Source organism: Spea bombifrons, chromosome 5 (genome assembly GCF_027358695.1).
Source record: "Spea bombifrons isolate aSpeBom1 chromosome 5, aSpeBom1.2.pri, whole genome shotgun sequence".
Lineage (NCBI taxonomy): Eukaryota > Metazoa > Chordata > Amphibia > Anura > Pelobatidae > Spea > Spea bombifrons.
In genome coordinates, this window is record NC_071091.1 from 72,132,986 (window position 1) to 72,149,335 (window position 16,350).

The 16,350-nt window shown below is 37.9% G+C and overlaps 1 protein-coding gene across 2 annotated transcripts; it reads right to left on the minus strand.

Annotated features, from left to right (window-relative positions):
- Nucleotides 1–374: 374 nt before the first annotated feature.
- LOC128498070 (beta-Ala-His dipeptidase-like) lies at nt 375–13,927 on the minus strand. 2 transcript variants are annotated; one of them, XM_053468354.1, is made up of 12 exons: nt 13,797–13,927; nt 8,714–8,821; nt 7,204–7,347; nt 6,531–6,693; nt 5,719–5,807; nt 3,483–3,677; nt 3,091–3,175; nt 2,731–2,891; nt 2,207–2,371; nt 1,522–1,663; nt 1,084–1,231; nt 375–828 (listed from the first exon to the last, which is right to left on the minus strand). In XM_053468354.1, exons 1-12 carry the CDS (start codon nt 13,854–13,856, stop codon nt 702–704), a joined length of 1,587 nt encoding a protein of 528 aa, XP_053324329.1. In that variant the 5' UTR covers nt 13,857–13,927; the 3' UTR covers nt 375–701. The 2 variants fall into 2 exon arrangements, with proteins under 2 accessions (XP_053324329.1, XP_053324330.1); XM_053468355.1 differs by lacking the exon at nt 13,797–13,927 and adding an exon at nt 11,132–11,149.
- Between the last annotated feature and the right edge of the window lie 2,423 nt (nt 13,928–16,350).

Genomic DNA, 16,350 nt, shown 5'->3' on the forward strand with positions numbered 1-16,350 from the left:
ACTCATTAAGTCTTTCTGCGTGTTTACAAAAGGACAAAAATAGGGAGACTAAATGGACTGAATGTTTCTTATCTGCTGTCAAATTCTGGGTAACAAATTGTTTTACCCACATTTACGCCTGACTAAAGTGACCGTAAGGTCTCCTAGACATCTCCTGACTATCATTATTTAATTGATTTAACCAGGAAAATGAGTGTATAGTCTGAGATAATTCTGCAACCGCTAGAGATTCCATTGAATAATACTGGGAAAGGAAAACGGATAAACCTACTGAATGAATAAAATACTGAAAAGTAAATTGCACCAAAACACAAGCTAAAACTAAACTAAAAGAAAAGTTCTCAGACAATAATGATTTTAAGCAAAGCTTTAAATGATATCTGCAGAAAATACTTTTCTTTTATTATTGATATGCTTACTTCCTTTTTTGTTATGTTTTCATATTTGTTGTCTGCAATATTTTATCGCTGATGCCCACTACAACATGTTTAAACATTTTCCATGACATTTTAATTACAAAGGAAATGGGCCAATGTGTTTAAAAAAAATAGCAACATTGTAACAAATATAGTGTCCGTTTTGGTTTCCCAAAAAGAATACTCCAGAGTGCAAATAAATGGATTTCTACATTCAGACAGAGCTCAATACAAGGGTTCCCGTGGTTAGCAGGTATTGATGTAGCATACTGAGAGTTTTCATATTTAACTTCCAATGAGCTGGGAAATCTTGACCTTTTTGGGATCTGATTTTGCAAATAAATCTTCATGAAGTTTTGACAGCTCCTCGAAGAATGTTGCAAACAGCTTTGTCCCCTGAATATAATTAGATCTGTAGAAAAAAAAGAAGAAATAAACAGATATGGGAAAGGCTGAACTTGATGGACACATGTGTTTTTCCAGCCTATGTAACTATGTAAGAAAATGTGCCTTGGTATGGTCATGAACTGTAGCAGAAGGAGAGAAACTGTCATTGTCCATTTATTTAATGCAGATCTGTTACTCTTTGAACATACAACACTTTATTGTGGGAACTTATTTCCACCCAAGTAACTAACACCTTAATGTGATAGCACTTGTATCATACCTGCTTATTTTCTCATTTTGCGAGTGTTCGCCATCATCAGCTCCACCAATTGGAAGCATCATCACACTCTTTTTTGTTAAATCTTGGAATATTTTAGCTAATGGAATTGTTGAGCCGTCTCTGATCATATCAGGTATCACACCAAATACTACAGCGAAAAAAAAGAAAGCATTACAAATTTTGCCTTTTAAAAAGCAATACGGTGCATTGATCATAATAATACACATATATATATTTATATAGATACTGTATATATATATATATATGATATATACGATAGATATAAATAGCAGATAAACAGCTTTGTAGCAATGTTACTACTTCTCCTATACTTTTTTTGTATAAAAATATCAAGAACATAGAAAATGAGCAACTACTGTCATATGTTTTAATTCTAAAAATTCAAATTTTTTATTGAAAGAAAACTGGACATCCAACCTTTTTTAATCGCACTTCTAGCTGCTTCATACTGGGGATCTTTGACATTTGCCACCCAGGGCATTGCCCCTATTTCCAGAGACACTGTTAATTTGTTTGGACTATGTAACTTTGCAAACACCTCTTCAAGATATTTTTTCACCTAGAAGAAAGTAGGGGATTTGTGTTAATGAAGGCACACAGACATAGAATTTGACGGCAGATACTGCAAGAACTATTTGGCGTGTCTAGTCTGCCCATAAATGTTAGCAAAACAAGCAAAAAATACATAAATCTCAGACAAATGTTATATTTTACAGGTAGTGCATACCAGGATGCCACCACACCAGGAAGGACAACACTGGGCTATGGTGGTTGAGCAACAATAAGCCACCTACATAGTTTACAACATGACCATCCCCACCAGTTACTGTCCAACCAGTAACATGTTAAGTAAAAATATTTTATATACAATGTAAAATGTGTATCTACTGTATGTATATTTATAAATATAGTCATTTTTTAAAAAAAATATGAACAAACAATTTGACATAAAAAATAGAATTGGAAACATTCAATTAAAACTACAAAGAAAGCAATTCCAGATTCTAAAACATATCAACACATTTGTTTATTCTCAATATGGCCCCAGCATTTCCTTTTTGGTCCAATAATAATAATACAGATATTAAACACTCCTACATACCAGTTTCTCTACCACCGGAATCTGCATGTTGGGAACCTGCCGTATGGAGAATTTCCCTATGACTTTTGAGGGTATCACTGTTTTGGTTCCTGTTCCAGAAAAAGCCCCTTCAATTCCATGGATAGTGAGGCTAGGAAACCGCCACATATGCTGAAGTATTTCTTCCTGTATATGAACACTTCGATCAGTCATACATGTAGAAAAGAAAAGTAATACCCAGTGCTCTTAGTTTGTTTGTCCGTAGATTTGCCTACAGGGGATATCACTTCTAATACTTAACATCCCACCCTTAAAAAAATGAGAAAGCTGTGCTGCTTATTTTCTTAAGTCAGAGATATTTACTACTACAATTTAAGAGGATATTAATCTTTTTGTTCTGAACTATGAGTATTCCAGCAATAGACGACCAGTATAACGTACAGTATGGAACAGAATTTTCCACGATAAAAAACGAAAATCAAAGATATTTTGCAATACCTAAATGAAGAGAAATATGTCAGATTTGTTACTGGAAAACACCATACCTTAGTGCTGTACAGGAATGTTTCCACACCTGTGTTATTTTTATGTTCCTCCAAGTCGAAATCTATGTTCTCGTATAATCGTTTTTCTTCCTCTGTCAAAGGAGCTACGTCATCATATATGCCAGGGATTAGAATATGGCCGGAAGAGTCCACTAGGTTGGCTATGAAGATAAAGAGAGTATAGATAATGGATGGTTTAATCCTTTGTCTGTGATAATACTTAGATAATACTTCAATCACCTTTTTTGTTTTCATACAGCTGTTATATGTGACATTTTGTTTTGTTTTTTTTATTGTAAAGGCTGATAGAAGAAGCTTTTCATGGCCAAAGATAACATATAGCCAAATACAATGTGTTACCTAAGAGATATACTAGATCCCTCATTGCTTCATGTATGATTCCTCCAAATGTTCCGGAATGCAAATCCTTTTTACCACTTTCTACCTGCAGGAACAAAATTAAGTCCATGCTTTTAGTACCTGACATTCTAATTGCATTTATACCAGCGTTTATATACAATCATATAACCAATGATGATGAAATATTGATTTTACTATTACCATGGAAATTGTATAGCAAAGAAACATTATTTTGAATAGAATGTTGTTGGAGTTTTGGAACATAATTCTTCACGTATGATGTTGTTACTATCTACAGTCAAGTCAAGTAGTGTAGAGAGAGGACAGTTGGCTTCATGGATAATTAAAGACCAAAACATAAAACAATTGCACCAGTAAAACTGTGTGCTTACCTCAACAAAGAAGTAGGCATTGCCACGTGTTCCATATGTCAAAGCTGGTTTTCGACTGAGCCACACGTTATCAGAAATCACAATATAATCCACATCAGCAAAAAAATTACTGTTCTTCTTAATTAGATCTTCTAGACCAGGAGAGCCTGTTTCTTCAACCCCTTCGATGATGAATTTAATATTTATTGGAATGTCCTGTTAATATTAATAAATACAATCAAGGTAAGATCTCAGTAACAGGATAATTTCTACTCCTCAACACATTAACAGGTACATTTCTAACCTTTTAATCCTAAATTAGATAACAGTTAAAATATTTCTGGCATAGAAAGAAGTAGAACACAATCAATATGTACTTGATTAATAACTTTAATTTTAGTTATCAGTGAGGGTTAAAAAGACCCAGCATCATCAAATAACGGTTGCCTTATACCCACAATGATCATTTGACCTCAGAAATGTGGTGCTGGAGACAGCTACAGTGAAGGAAAAAAATATTTGATGCTCTGCAGAATAATATAATTTCAAATAAGTTATAAATTGATTTGCATTTTACTCAGTGAAATTGTCAGGAACCACTTTTTCGCTCCCTGAACCATGGCTTTTTCATACATGTGGTATATCAATCTGCTACCACTAGTGGCCACCCTCCGCCCTCTGGAGCACTCAGAATTGCATTACCTAGATTATGCATCGTGGGTTACAGACCGAACCCCAAGTATCCCCTGCACATGGGCTCCTACCCGACCTGATTACCCGAGTCCTGACAGAAATAAGTATTTGACCCCTTTGCAAAACATGACTTAGTATTTGGTGGCAAAACCCATGTTGGCAATCACAGATTCCTCTCCAAGTCATTAAGGTTTCGAGGCTGACGTTTGGCAACTCGAACTTCAGCTCCCTCCACAGATTTTCTATGGGATTAAGGTCTGGAGACTGGCCACTCCAGGACCTTAATGTTCTTCTTCTTGAGCCACTTCTTTGTTGCCTTGGCCATGTGTTTTGGATCATTGTCATGCTGGAATATCCATCCACGACCCATTTTCAATGCCCTGGCTGAGGTTCTTATCCAAGATTTGATTGTACATGACCCCATCCATCGTCCCTTTGGTGTGGTGAAGTTGTCCTGTCCCCTAAGCAGAAAACACCCCAAAGCATAATGTTTCCACCTCCATGTTTTTATGGTGGGGATGGTGTCTTGGGGTCATAGGCAGCATTCCTCCTCCTCCAAACACGGTGAGTTGAGTTGATGCCAAATAGCTTGATTTTGGTCTCATCTGACCACAACACTTTCACCCAGTTCATTCAGATGTTCATTGGCAAACTTCAGATAGGCCTGTACATGTGCTTTCTTGAGCAGGGGGACCTTGCAGGCACTACAGGATTTTAGTCCTTCATATTGTGTTACCAATTGTTTTCTTGGTGACTATGGTCCCAGCTGCCTTCAGATCATTGGCAAGATCCTCGTGTGTAATTCTGGGCTGATTCCTCACCGTTCTCATAATCATTGAAACTCCACGAGGTGAGATCTTGCCTGGAGCCCCAGATCGAGGAAGGTTGACAGTTATTTTGTGTTTCTTAAATTTGCGAATAATCGCACCATGGTCACCTTCTCACAAAGCTGCATGGCGATGGTTTTGTAGCCCGTTTCAGCGATTTGTAGGTCTACAATTTTGTCCCTGACATCCTTGGACAGCTCTTTGGTCTTGGCCATGGTGGAGAGTTTGGAATCTGACTGATTGCTTCTGTGGACAGGTGTCCTTTATTCAGGTAACAAACTGAGATTAGGAGCACTCCCTTTTAGAGAGTGCTCCTAATCTCAGTTTGTTACCTGTCTATAAGACACCTGGGAGCCAAACAGTTTGCTGATTCACTTAGTAAAATGCAAATCAATTTATAATTTATGTGAAATGCATTATTCTGGATATTTTGTTGTTATTCTGTCTCTCACTAAAATTATAGATTGATCATGTCTTTGTCAGCGGGCAAACATACAAAATCAGCAGGGGATCAAATAATATTTTCCAGTTAAGCACCAAGACGTTTGGAGATCTTGGGATCTAGCATATTGCGAAACCTGTATTAAGCCATTATTTTTATATAATAAAGAATAAAACAGATTGTTGGTTGCAACTTTATTACTGCTGTCTTAAGAAAACTTCTAGGTGTACAAACTCATATGATGCAGCATCCTTCTAATATATTCTTAATTATCAAGTATATCTTCATGTCATACCTGTTTCAGAGCTCTGTACGTATCTATGGCGTTTATCCAGGCTAACACCGGACCTTTGTTATCAGTAGCACCACGTCCATATAGGTTTCCTTTCAAAAAGATTAAGCGTTACACTAAGATATTTTCTCAAAATTTAGGAACATGAATGGGTTGGTTATTCTAGAAGAACCCCAAGATATACATGTGTGCATTACATGAAATGTACTATGGATTTTTATACAAACCGTATGCTCCTTTCCCTTCTGGTTGCTCACCTCTATTACACCCCATTCCATTCTGTTCCTCCTACACCATTACATTGCCTTTCAGTCTCTCCCTCCCTGTAACATAAAATTGGTTTTCAATGGTTGATGGGATAGGCATGGAGGGGGGCTCCATGCCTATCCCATCAACCATTGAAAACCAATTTTAGTATTTCCCTCCACGACTGCAATCCCTTCTCCAATATATTAAACCCTAGGCCCCTCGATTATTATACACTTTCTGCTCTATTCCCCTCGACCATTATTCTCCTTCCACCCTGAGCTTTCTCACCTTTATTTACATTCAATCCTAAAATGTCTACATGCTCGTTGTACTATTACACCGCCTCTCCCTGCCCTTCTCTTGTCCTCTTTCCCCCTCCTCAGTGTCCATACACCTTTTCCCTGTTTGCTTGTTTTTGAACTTCTATGGCCAATTAGCCCCTAGTTTTAAAAAGCTTAGTCCCTCAGCAGAAATTATTTTAGGACTTAAGTTACCCTCAGCACCATAATACCACTGAGCCCGAGTTCTGACCAGGTACTGTATATGTCCATAGAGAGGAAACATACCATTGATTTCAGTCATCGTATAAGGATCGGTGTTCCAACCATCTTCTTTTTTAGCAGGTTGGACATCAGTGTGTCCATAAAAACACACGGTGGCTTTGGTAGTGTCATTACCAAGCTCAGCTAGGATCGCTGGGGGAAAGGGAATACTCTGCCCGTCATGCAACTATAAGTAAAACAACACATAACACCAAGGTTATTATTTCACTGTTTTTTCCCTAAATTTCTGTTTGCATATGTACCTTTACCATATACACCCTAATGATTAGAGAGCTATAATAACAGGTATCAGGGAATCCTTTTTTACCTTGAGGTTCCCTGCTGTTTATCTACATTCTTAGATGATTATTAACAATAACAATTCTGAAACGTTGTACAATTTGAATATCAGGACAAATTAACAGGATATTATACTTATTTAGACATTATTATGGTAAGCTAGCTCCAGTTTACTGACCAAGCAATTCTAATTGCTGGCTTACCCCATTTATGGCCAACACACGTGAATGTATAAGACTGGAATGGAACTTCACGCTTCCTTTTGTCCATGGCCAAGCCATTAGTAACACTATTTTTAACCAATAACCAATATTACAATAGACGTAACAGGGAACCAATAACTAATCTGATAGACGTTCATTGCTATAAAAAAAATTGTACATTCTGAAGTATTTACCTTTTCAGAGCCCATATCTACTAACTCCACAGTGGCTCCAAGATCTCGGATCCTATCAGCTGTGATGTTCATCATCCTGATCACTTCTCCACGTAGTTCAGGATTACTTGAATCACTTGGAACAGCCAACCAGTCTTTAAGGTTCTGTTATAATAAAATTAATTTATACTTGAGTGACATAATGAGGCTAGTAAAACTGTGCTGTGCATTTAGAAGATGCTTTCATGCTTCTTATTTTATGCTGTTAGTATGTGATTTCAAATGGTATTTGTTGTTCAGTCACTGGTATAACTTGGTTATTAAAGTGAATTTATCACATGCACAGATTTTACTCAAAGAAATCCTGAAGCTAGTACTTAAGATGGCTGTTTAAACTAACGGATAACAAATATTTCTAATGTATTGGCCTAAAACATAATTAAATAAATGTATTAAGTATATTGAACAATGAAATTGAAGGTTTAGGAAAATATTAGGTCCACTTGAATAAAGAAAAGCATAACTCCCAACATTTCAGGTGTCCAAATTAGTGTAGCTGAAAGGTGTAGTTGAAAGGCGTGGGGCCATCCAGGAAGTGAGTGGGGTGGGAAGTGTGGTCACCACTTGCCTTTCCCGATCAGCCTCCTCACAATGCTAGCACATCGAGGAGGCGTCATACAAGCTTCAACAGCACATCCTGCTGGACCTTTCTGCTGCTTTTGACATTGTGGACCACCCTCTTCTCCTAAAAACACTTCATGATATTAATCTCTCTGACACTGCTCTGTCCTGGTTCACATCGTACCTTTCTGATCATCTCCCGATCCAGTAACACTTCTCCTCCCCTAGCCCTCTCAGTCGGGGCACACCAAGGCTCAGTTCTAGGGCCCCTTTTGTTCTCGCTTTACACTACCTCACTAGGCAAACTCATCTCTACCTTTGGCTTTCAATACCTCCTGTACGCTGATGACGTCCAAATCCTCTTCTAATCGCTCTCTCTGTCTTAGATTGTGTAACTAAGGTTCAATCTCTCCAATGATTGAAATCGTCTTCCTTTTCCCTCACGCTCACATGCCTTGGTGTCATCCTTGACCTCTCATTCACCCCCCATATTCAGTCTACCTCAAAAAACTCCATCTTAAAAACATTACTCACATTTGTCCCTTGTCCATGCGCTCATTATCTCCTGCCTCGATTATTGTAACTCTGTCTGAGCTGGTCTCCCTCTTACCCATCTCACCCCTCTACAATCCACCATGAATGTTGCTGCCAGACTTATCTTCCTCTGCCATCGATTTACTAACGTCTCTCCCCTCTGTCAGTCTCTTCACTGGCTGCCTGTGCGCTTCAGGATTCATTTCAAAATCCTATTACTTTCATAGCGGTTCCCCAATTTACATCTCATCTCTAAATACACTCCTAACCTGTCTCTCCGCTCATCCAAGGATCTCCGTTTGTCCTCTTCTCTGACGCAGTACCCTCTAAATATTAGAAATATGATTGCTCATAAAAATTCAATTTCCATCCTTACCTGAACAAACTCATCCTGATGTGTGTCAATGTAAGTGAAAAGGTCTTCTTGCAGTTTCTCAGATGCATCTGTTCCGAACGGCAGCATGATCAGACACAAAAATGTCACCTACGACAAACAACATGTTTTTTTATGTTACTATGGAAGTGCTAATCCTGTTGTTTTGCAAAAAAGCTCTCTCAGACAGGCAAAACAACATTCTGAACACAATCATAAGCATCCAGCCACACATAAACACAGCTCTGATTATGTGAACACAAAGGGGTTTATTCACTAAACTAGGAGTTTGTAGTTTTAACTCATAGATGGCACAGTGCATTATAAAGGGCCAAACTCTACCTAAAGAAGAGCTTGGTTAGCCCTATATAAAACCGCTAAATCAGTGAGATCAGTCACCCCACTGATTAAACTATGAATATTCCAGGGATCAGCACAATCCTTCTTACATTAGAAAGTTGTCAGGGTGGGCCCTTCATAATGCATAGGGATTTCAGCCCCTTGATAATGCATCTTACAAACTCATGCCGTAGCACATAAACCCCTAAAGTATGCAAAAGCTTGTTTAAGATGTAAACCTTCTGTAAATCGTATTAATCATTTTTGTTTAAAAAAACAAAAATACAAATCCTAGTTAACCTACTTAATAAACCCAATTTTTATTATGATGCCCCTAGTTTCAATATCCTAGAAGTAGATTTGCAGGTCAGCAAGGGGTTATATTTGATGCATTTTTTCCCTACAGAACATCTTTTGAAGAATCCATAGTCAAAACTAAATCATCTGCTTAGAAATTCATATAAACAAGAAATATGTTGTGCGGTATATTACAAATATTATTTCAAATATATTGCAATGTTAATTACTAGATTCCTAAAACATTAACTCTCGTTTTAGCAATTATAATATTGATTTTCCTATTTAGATATTTTATTTATAGCTTTTTTTTTTTTTAAATAGCATTAAATCACTACAAATTATATTAATTTTTCTTAAATAAAAGTGTTATTTAAAAAAAAAATATCTGGTTAAAATAAATCTTTTTTTGCTATTCACAACTGAGTAAGTAGTCCAAGATCCCACAAATGTATTCTTACAAGTCCCAGTAGAGCTTACTTACGTATTGGTGGTAATGTTGGAAAGAGATGCAAATAGAAACATAACAGAGAAGACTCCTGATCAGCGGGGATGAGCCTAAAATCTACCAATGTTCTGCAATGTTTTGTATTGCGACCATTGACATATAAATAAATGTCTAATAAAAACAGAGAACTATTGGGTTTATTTCTCAGTCTTATCCTGAACTAGCCCTCCTGCTGTACCATATGTTGCTAATACATACCTTTCTCGTCACCGGGACCAGCACATGCCCCGTGGAAAGCTTTCAGCGTGTAGGGAGTGGAATTGGAGAAGCCTTTCCAACAGGTTATTCAGGTTATGTTATACAACCTGACACCATTAATATAGGAGAGCTGGAAAACAGGGTCTCATTCTAATCTCAAAATCTCCTGCCGACTTCATGGCAAATTACAGCTAGACAAAGAGATGTATTATAACACAACAATTTGGGGCTTTATATTATCGTGAAGTTGGATTCAGCTTTGTATAAAGAACTAGATGTACAAGACATATAAACACCGCATTATCATCCGTTCCTTTTCTTTCCTTTCCTATTTGATAATAAGCACATATATTTGTGGTTAATAAAAAGGACTTCAGATAAAGCATATGTATTGCTAAAAAGGCAGCCCATTGTATATGTGTGTGTGTGTGTGTGTGTGCGTTTACTTTTTTTAAAGAGAGCACATCGTGTGTAGGATAAATGGGGGCTATAAGAGAAAGAACGTGTATAGACATCAAGCACAAGAGAAAATCCAAGAGGTTTCAAATCAAGGATGAGATACTTGGTTTACAAGCAAGGTGCTATTCAGCCTCTATGGTAGGGGTGTCCAGCCTGCGGCCCTCCAGCTGCTGCAGGACTACATCTCCCATAATGTTCTTTCAGCTAAGTGGCTGATAGAGGAGCATGAGAGATGTATGTAGTCCTGCAACAGCGGGAGGGCCGCAGGTTGGACAGCCCTGCTCTATGGCCAAAAAAACTAACACATCGAATCATTTTCCTTCCTTAAGTCTTCTGTCTTTTCCTCACCCCACCCTTACAAAGGCAGCTTGAATCAGCAATAATCATCAGCTCAACAACAGGGTGGAGATAACTTAATGAGGAGGAATAATCATGGAAAACGTGCGTTTTACAGAATGTTAAGATGGCTGCTTCTATGGTAAACCTATAAAGTGGGTTTCTAATACAGATCCCCTTTAGCACTGGTGATTTATCCCTACAGCAGTAGATATTTGCAGCATACATTTGCTGAAGTGTACAAAGTTACGTAAATAATAATAATAATAATAATAATATCTTACCACATATAATTTGCTTGTTGCTTTCTTTGAGCTGTTGAAACAAGTCACTACTAGTGCATGTGTTTGACACACACATTTATGGGTAGTCTGCTAATTTTGAAAGGCTAAAGGTTAACCGGTGCTGGTTTATAGAGATCAGCATTGTTTTTGACTGTTACGGGATATGAAGCAGATTTGTGTAATACCGTATTTGCTCGATTATAAGACGACCCTGATTACAAGACGACCCCCCAAAATCAGAATATTAATTTAGGAAAAAAAGAAAAAGCCTGAATATAAGACGACCCTATAGGAAAAAAAGTTTTACCAGTAAATGTTAATTCATGTAAACTATGTGAACATTTTTTTTTAAAATAAAAGCTATGATTGAGAAAATGTTTTTGTTTTTATTTCCTTTTATTTTACAACCTGCCCCCCCAGTTATGCACATCTGCCCCCAGGCTTGCCACTCTGCCCCAGAAATGCCTTATACCCCCTATATGCCACTGTGCCCCATGATATGCCTTATAGGCATATTATGGGGCAGAGTGGCTAATAGGGAGGTATAGGGCATTTCAGGAGGCAGAGTGGCATATAGAGGCTTAAAAGGGATTTCTGGAGGCAGAGTGACATTAAGGGGGTTAAAAGGCATTTCACAGAGCACTCTGCCTACAGAAATGCCTTATGCCCCCCATTTAACCCCCCCCCAACTTACCGGTGCTTCTGATTCCCCGGTGTGTAGTCGGGGCAACGTGTAAACGTCCACGCGATGCGCATAGACAACTTCCGCTGCATGAAGGAGGTGCGGATGCAGACAACCCCCGCTGCTAACCACACCTCCTTTCGGCTGCGACGGAAGTTGTCTACGCGAATCGCGTAGACGTCTACACGCTGACCCGGCTGCACACCGGGGACTCAGAAGCACCGGTAAGTTTTGGGGGGGGGGCATAGGACAGGAGGATCTAGGTCCCCTGCAGCGCTGCGGGGGATCTGGATCTTAGTCTCATAGTCAGACCTATTTGAGGTCTGATTATATAACGACCCCAATTATAAGACGAGGGGTCTTTTTCAGAACATTTGCTCTGAAAAAAACCTTGTCTTTTAATCAAGCAAATACGGTACATTCGTTAAAGGTACAATAACTTATATATATAAATGACGAGAGGCTGCATTATATGTATCGTTAGGTGTATCATTAGTTGCGTTAATTAGAAATCAAGGCAACTTTGGAGCAAAAGCCATCAGTATTAGAATCCATGAAATATCTTCCAACATTGATCCGGTTTATAACTTAATCACATAATCTAGTTTCATTCTAGATAGAAAATAATGGAATAGTAAAATGAAAACAACATTATTGCCTTACTTTGTTCCCCAGAAACTAATACCGAAGGAATTTGGTGCAAAGTTAAATGTTTACTACCTTACAGTAAGTAATGCAAATCCATCCATTAAAGGGAACGGTCATATTATCTCTGATAACGTATTCATTTTGTTTTTGTTCACTATTTAAATAAAAGCTATTTTAAAAAAAACTGCTAGCTTGCTTCCAAATCATATGCTATTTACGATGATTTATTTATCCCATCCCATTTATTATTTATTAATTTATATAGCACCATCATATTCCACAGAGCTGCACAATGGGCAAACAGTACAGAACAAGTAGCACATTAGCGATCGATTTAGACGTGCAGAAGCTGTACAGGTTCATGTGCAGTCTAAAAAAAACTGGCTTGAATCCCCCCTGCCCTCCCGGACGTGGAGGAAGCCCCGGCAGGAAGCTACGGAAATCTTCTGAGATAAAACCAACATTTTCAGTGTTACCCTAAATTACTGTATACTTTGCTATATTTTATGCTCAAGAGATCTCGTCAACAGATGAAAGCATGCCTCCCAACTCTCCCGCTTTATGTGGGACAGTCCTGAGTTTGGCACTCTATCCCACTGTCCCACCGAGCTCTTTCTGGGACACTAGAGAATGCATCAACAGAATTATGTGCATGCACAGTAGCAGTGACATTCTACCTCCCATTCGCCGGGGGTAGAAGTTGGGAGTTTATGTTTATGTATATATACACACTTTTCGGTGCAAGGACAACTTTTAAAGAATTTAAGAATTTAGGTTCCCGTCTTCTCGCCTGCATGGCTCCTGCGCCAATGGCTCGTTCAGCGTTCAGATAGCATGCATATGATTGGCGAGAAGTCCCATTGATTTTTAAAAGCGTACTGAGATACGCTCACGGCATTTGGAAACGACAGCGGGGGACGCAGTTAAATGAGACAGAACTCTCATCTTCTACCTCCAGTAACCGGAGAATCCAGCACTGATCTACATGCAGCAATATGCATTTCACATGAACATAGGGCTCCAGGGATTCTTTCATTTATCCGGCTAGGATCAGTAGATATGAATCTAATCTCACTTTACTGACACTGTCAAAATGCCTAAAAAGACATATAAGTGATACGTTATTATTATCCTCGGTATCCTCAGTATTCTTCTAATCCTCAATCAGACACACAGGCATAGCGTAAGTGTGAAGCATGTATGTTATATGGAATACAAAGCATGGCTCTGTGTGAAAAGCTATAAAATGTTTCCCGACTGAGCATGAAATATATGCGCACACATACACCCATGAGAAACTTGTGCATCCGTTTTAAAGCAATTTAAAGTCCTTACCAGAGAAAAGGGGTAAAGTCTCAAGGAGAATTGCATCATATTTTCGTGTCTTCTGCTCATGCGGTTATGAAGAAGAAGCAGGCAGTGTCACGTTACTGCTGTCCTCCCCAATGGATATTCTCTTCTGTCTAACCGTTCATTAGGGAACTACTTATCTCTCTGCCGTTCAGATGCGAGTCAGCTGGACATGTGAATACAGACTTTCTTTGTTTCAAACGGCTATAAATGGATTGTACAGGAGTGGAAAGATGGAAATAGAAAAACAGATGAACAATGTGTTAAAAAAAAACAAAAAAACAAGTGGAATCCTTATGTCATTGGGTGTAGGGGATGACATCAATAGGCGCTAGCTGTTTGTGATATGTATCATTCAACATACATTGACTCAAGACAATAAAATCGTTGGTTGTAAATTTGTTTTTTAGTATTTTGTGTATCATATTTAAAATGACACAGTTGCAGATCAGCAGATTAGTATCTGTATGCAGCAGTGATTGTACACAGAAACAACTGATGGCGTAATATTCTTGACCCAAGAAGTGATTTTTAACCTTATTAGAGAGGTGACTATGCATAAAAGATTTATTTAGCTGTAATCAGAACCGTATTGCAATATCTAAAGCTTTAACACGGCTAAATTATTATTTTTATTATTTATTGATTTTATATCGTTATATTCCACAGAGCTGTACAATTAGTAAAAAGGATGTAACAATAATAATAAATAAAATTAGGAATCTCTGGTTCTAACGATACAGCACAACGCCCCATATGTTACAATGACCGTTGCCTACAGCAGTGAAATAATGGGAAAATAAGTCAAGCCATGTTCTCCCATTTTTTCCTTGGCTGTGATTATTGTTCACAGGTGAATGAGTCTGCTGTAGGATTTGTGAATAGGGAATTTGGTGTTTTTTTTATAAAGCATTTGAGAATATTTTACGATACGCATTTATTTCTTAACCACAAAAACTAAAACTGATCCCCTAGAGTTTTAATAATAACCATTTTTAGCCAACTACTCCCCTGTATCAGAAACGGCACACAGTAAGAAGAATTATCCATTCTTACAAGAAGAATAGTCTACGCAGTACCTGCTACACATAAAAATATTATTCATTTGGGAACAAATGATTAAGTGAGATATTATATTGCTTTAAATTAACTATTTTTACAAAACCCATACCACCTTCATTGAAGAAATTTGATTCATTAAATGTGTAAATGTTCCTTAATTCTTCATTTTAAGACTATATTTTAAGAAGTATAGACAGGACATTTTTATCTGATGAGGTCAAAGCAAATTTATCAGCTGGATTATATAGTACCATTGGGTTCTAGATATCTCTGGAGATGTTTGCTTCAGCGGGTTCTAGATCTTTATGGTGGCATTCCTGTTCAGACTGAAATTTCCGAAAGAGGGGTGAATGTTGGCTTTTCTTGTCAGTGTCCTGACGATATATGTTTACACAGTTTATGTGTCTCAGATGCAAGGATCAGGTATGTAAAGTTCAAAATGGTGTGTATTATGAAGTTGATTCATTGGTCATTTTGTCCAGAAAAAAAATCACATGCAGACCAGAAAATCTGTATATGCCACCCCAGCGTATGTGTTATATACAAAATCACAGAAGGGAATGACATCAATAGGCGCTAGCTGTTTGTGATATGTATTATTCAACATAAATTGACTCAAGACAATAAAATCGTTGGTTGTAAATTTGTTGTTTTTTTAGTATTTTGTGTATCATATTTAAAATGGCACAGTTGCAGATCAGCAGATTAGTATCTGTATGCAGCAGTGATTGTACACAGAAACACCTGATATAAAACCCATACCACCTTCATTGAAGAAATTTGATTCATTAAATGTGTAAACGTTCCTTAATACTTCATTTTAAGAAATATAGACAGGACACTTTTATCTGATGAGGTAAAAGCACATTTGTCAGCTGGATTATATAGTACCATTGGGTTCTAGATATCTCTGGAGATGTTTGCTTATTTTATTATTTTTGTTATATTGTGGCTGGGGAGTGTTTACTAAATTCTGGAGTGCAGACCATTATCCCACTTACACTAAACTTCACAGCAGGCACTATGTTGATGGCGCTATATAAAACAATAAATAATAATAATAATAATGTATTCTGGTAGGTAGCGTTCTCTGGTCTTCTCAGCAGGCACTATGTATTCTGGTAGGTAGCGTTCTCTGGTGTTCAGCAAAACCCAGATATGTCCATCAGACATCAAGATAGTGATGCCTGCTTCATCACTCCAGAGAATATGTTTCCACTGCTCCAGAATCCACCGTTACACCGTTCCATAAGACTCTTGCTATTGTGTAGCCATTTTGTGACACTCTTGAGGCACAGTGCTTTCACTGATGTAACTTTCAGAGACAGTTTGGAGCTTTTTAGTGAGTGGTGTTACAGAGGACAGGTTATTTTTACGAGCTTCAGCTTCCAGCATCCCCGCTCCCTATGTGCGGCCTACACTTTCACATCACAACAAAAGCATTTATAGCAGACCAGGGCAGACATTTCACAAACTG

Bases quoted from the DNA above. Each gene is read 5' to 3' on its own strand.
- LOC128498070 (XM_053468354.1), bottom strand. From the start codon at position 13,856: ATGAGCAGAAGACACGAAAATATGATGCAATTCTCCTTGAGACTTTAC. The intron at 1,232-1,521 runs GTTGGATGTCCA...TTTTCGCTGTAG, and splicing joins TAGAAGTGCGATTAAAAAAG to TATTTGGTGTGATACCTGAT. The intron at 829-1,083 runs GTATGATACAAG...TTTTTTCTACAG, and splicing joins CAAAATGAGAAAATAAGCAG to ATCTAATTATATTCAGGGGA.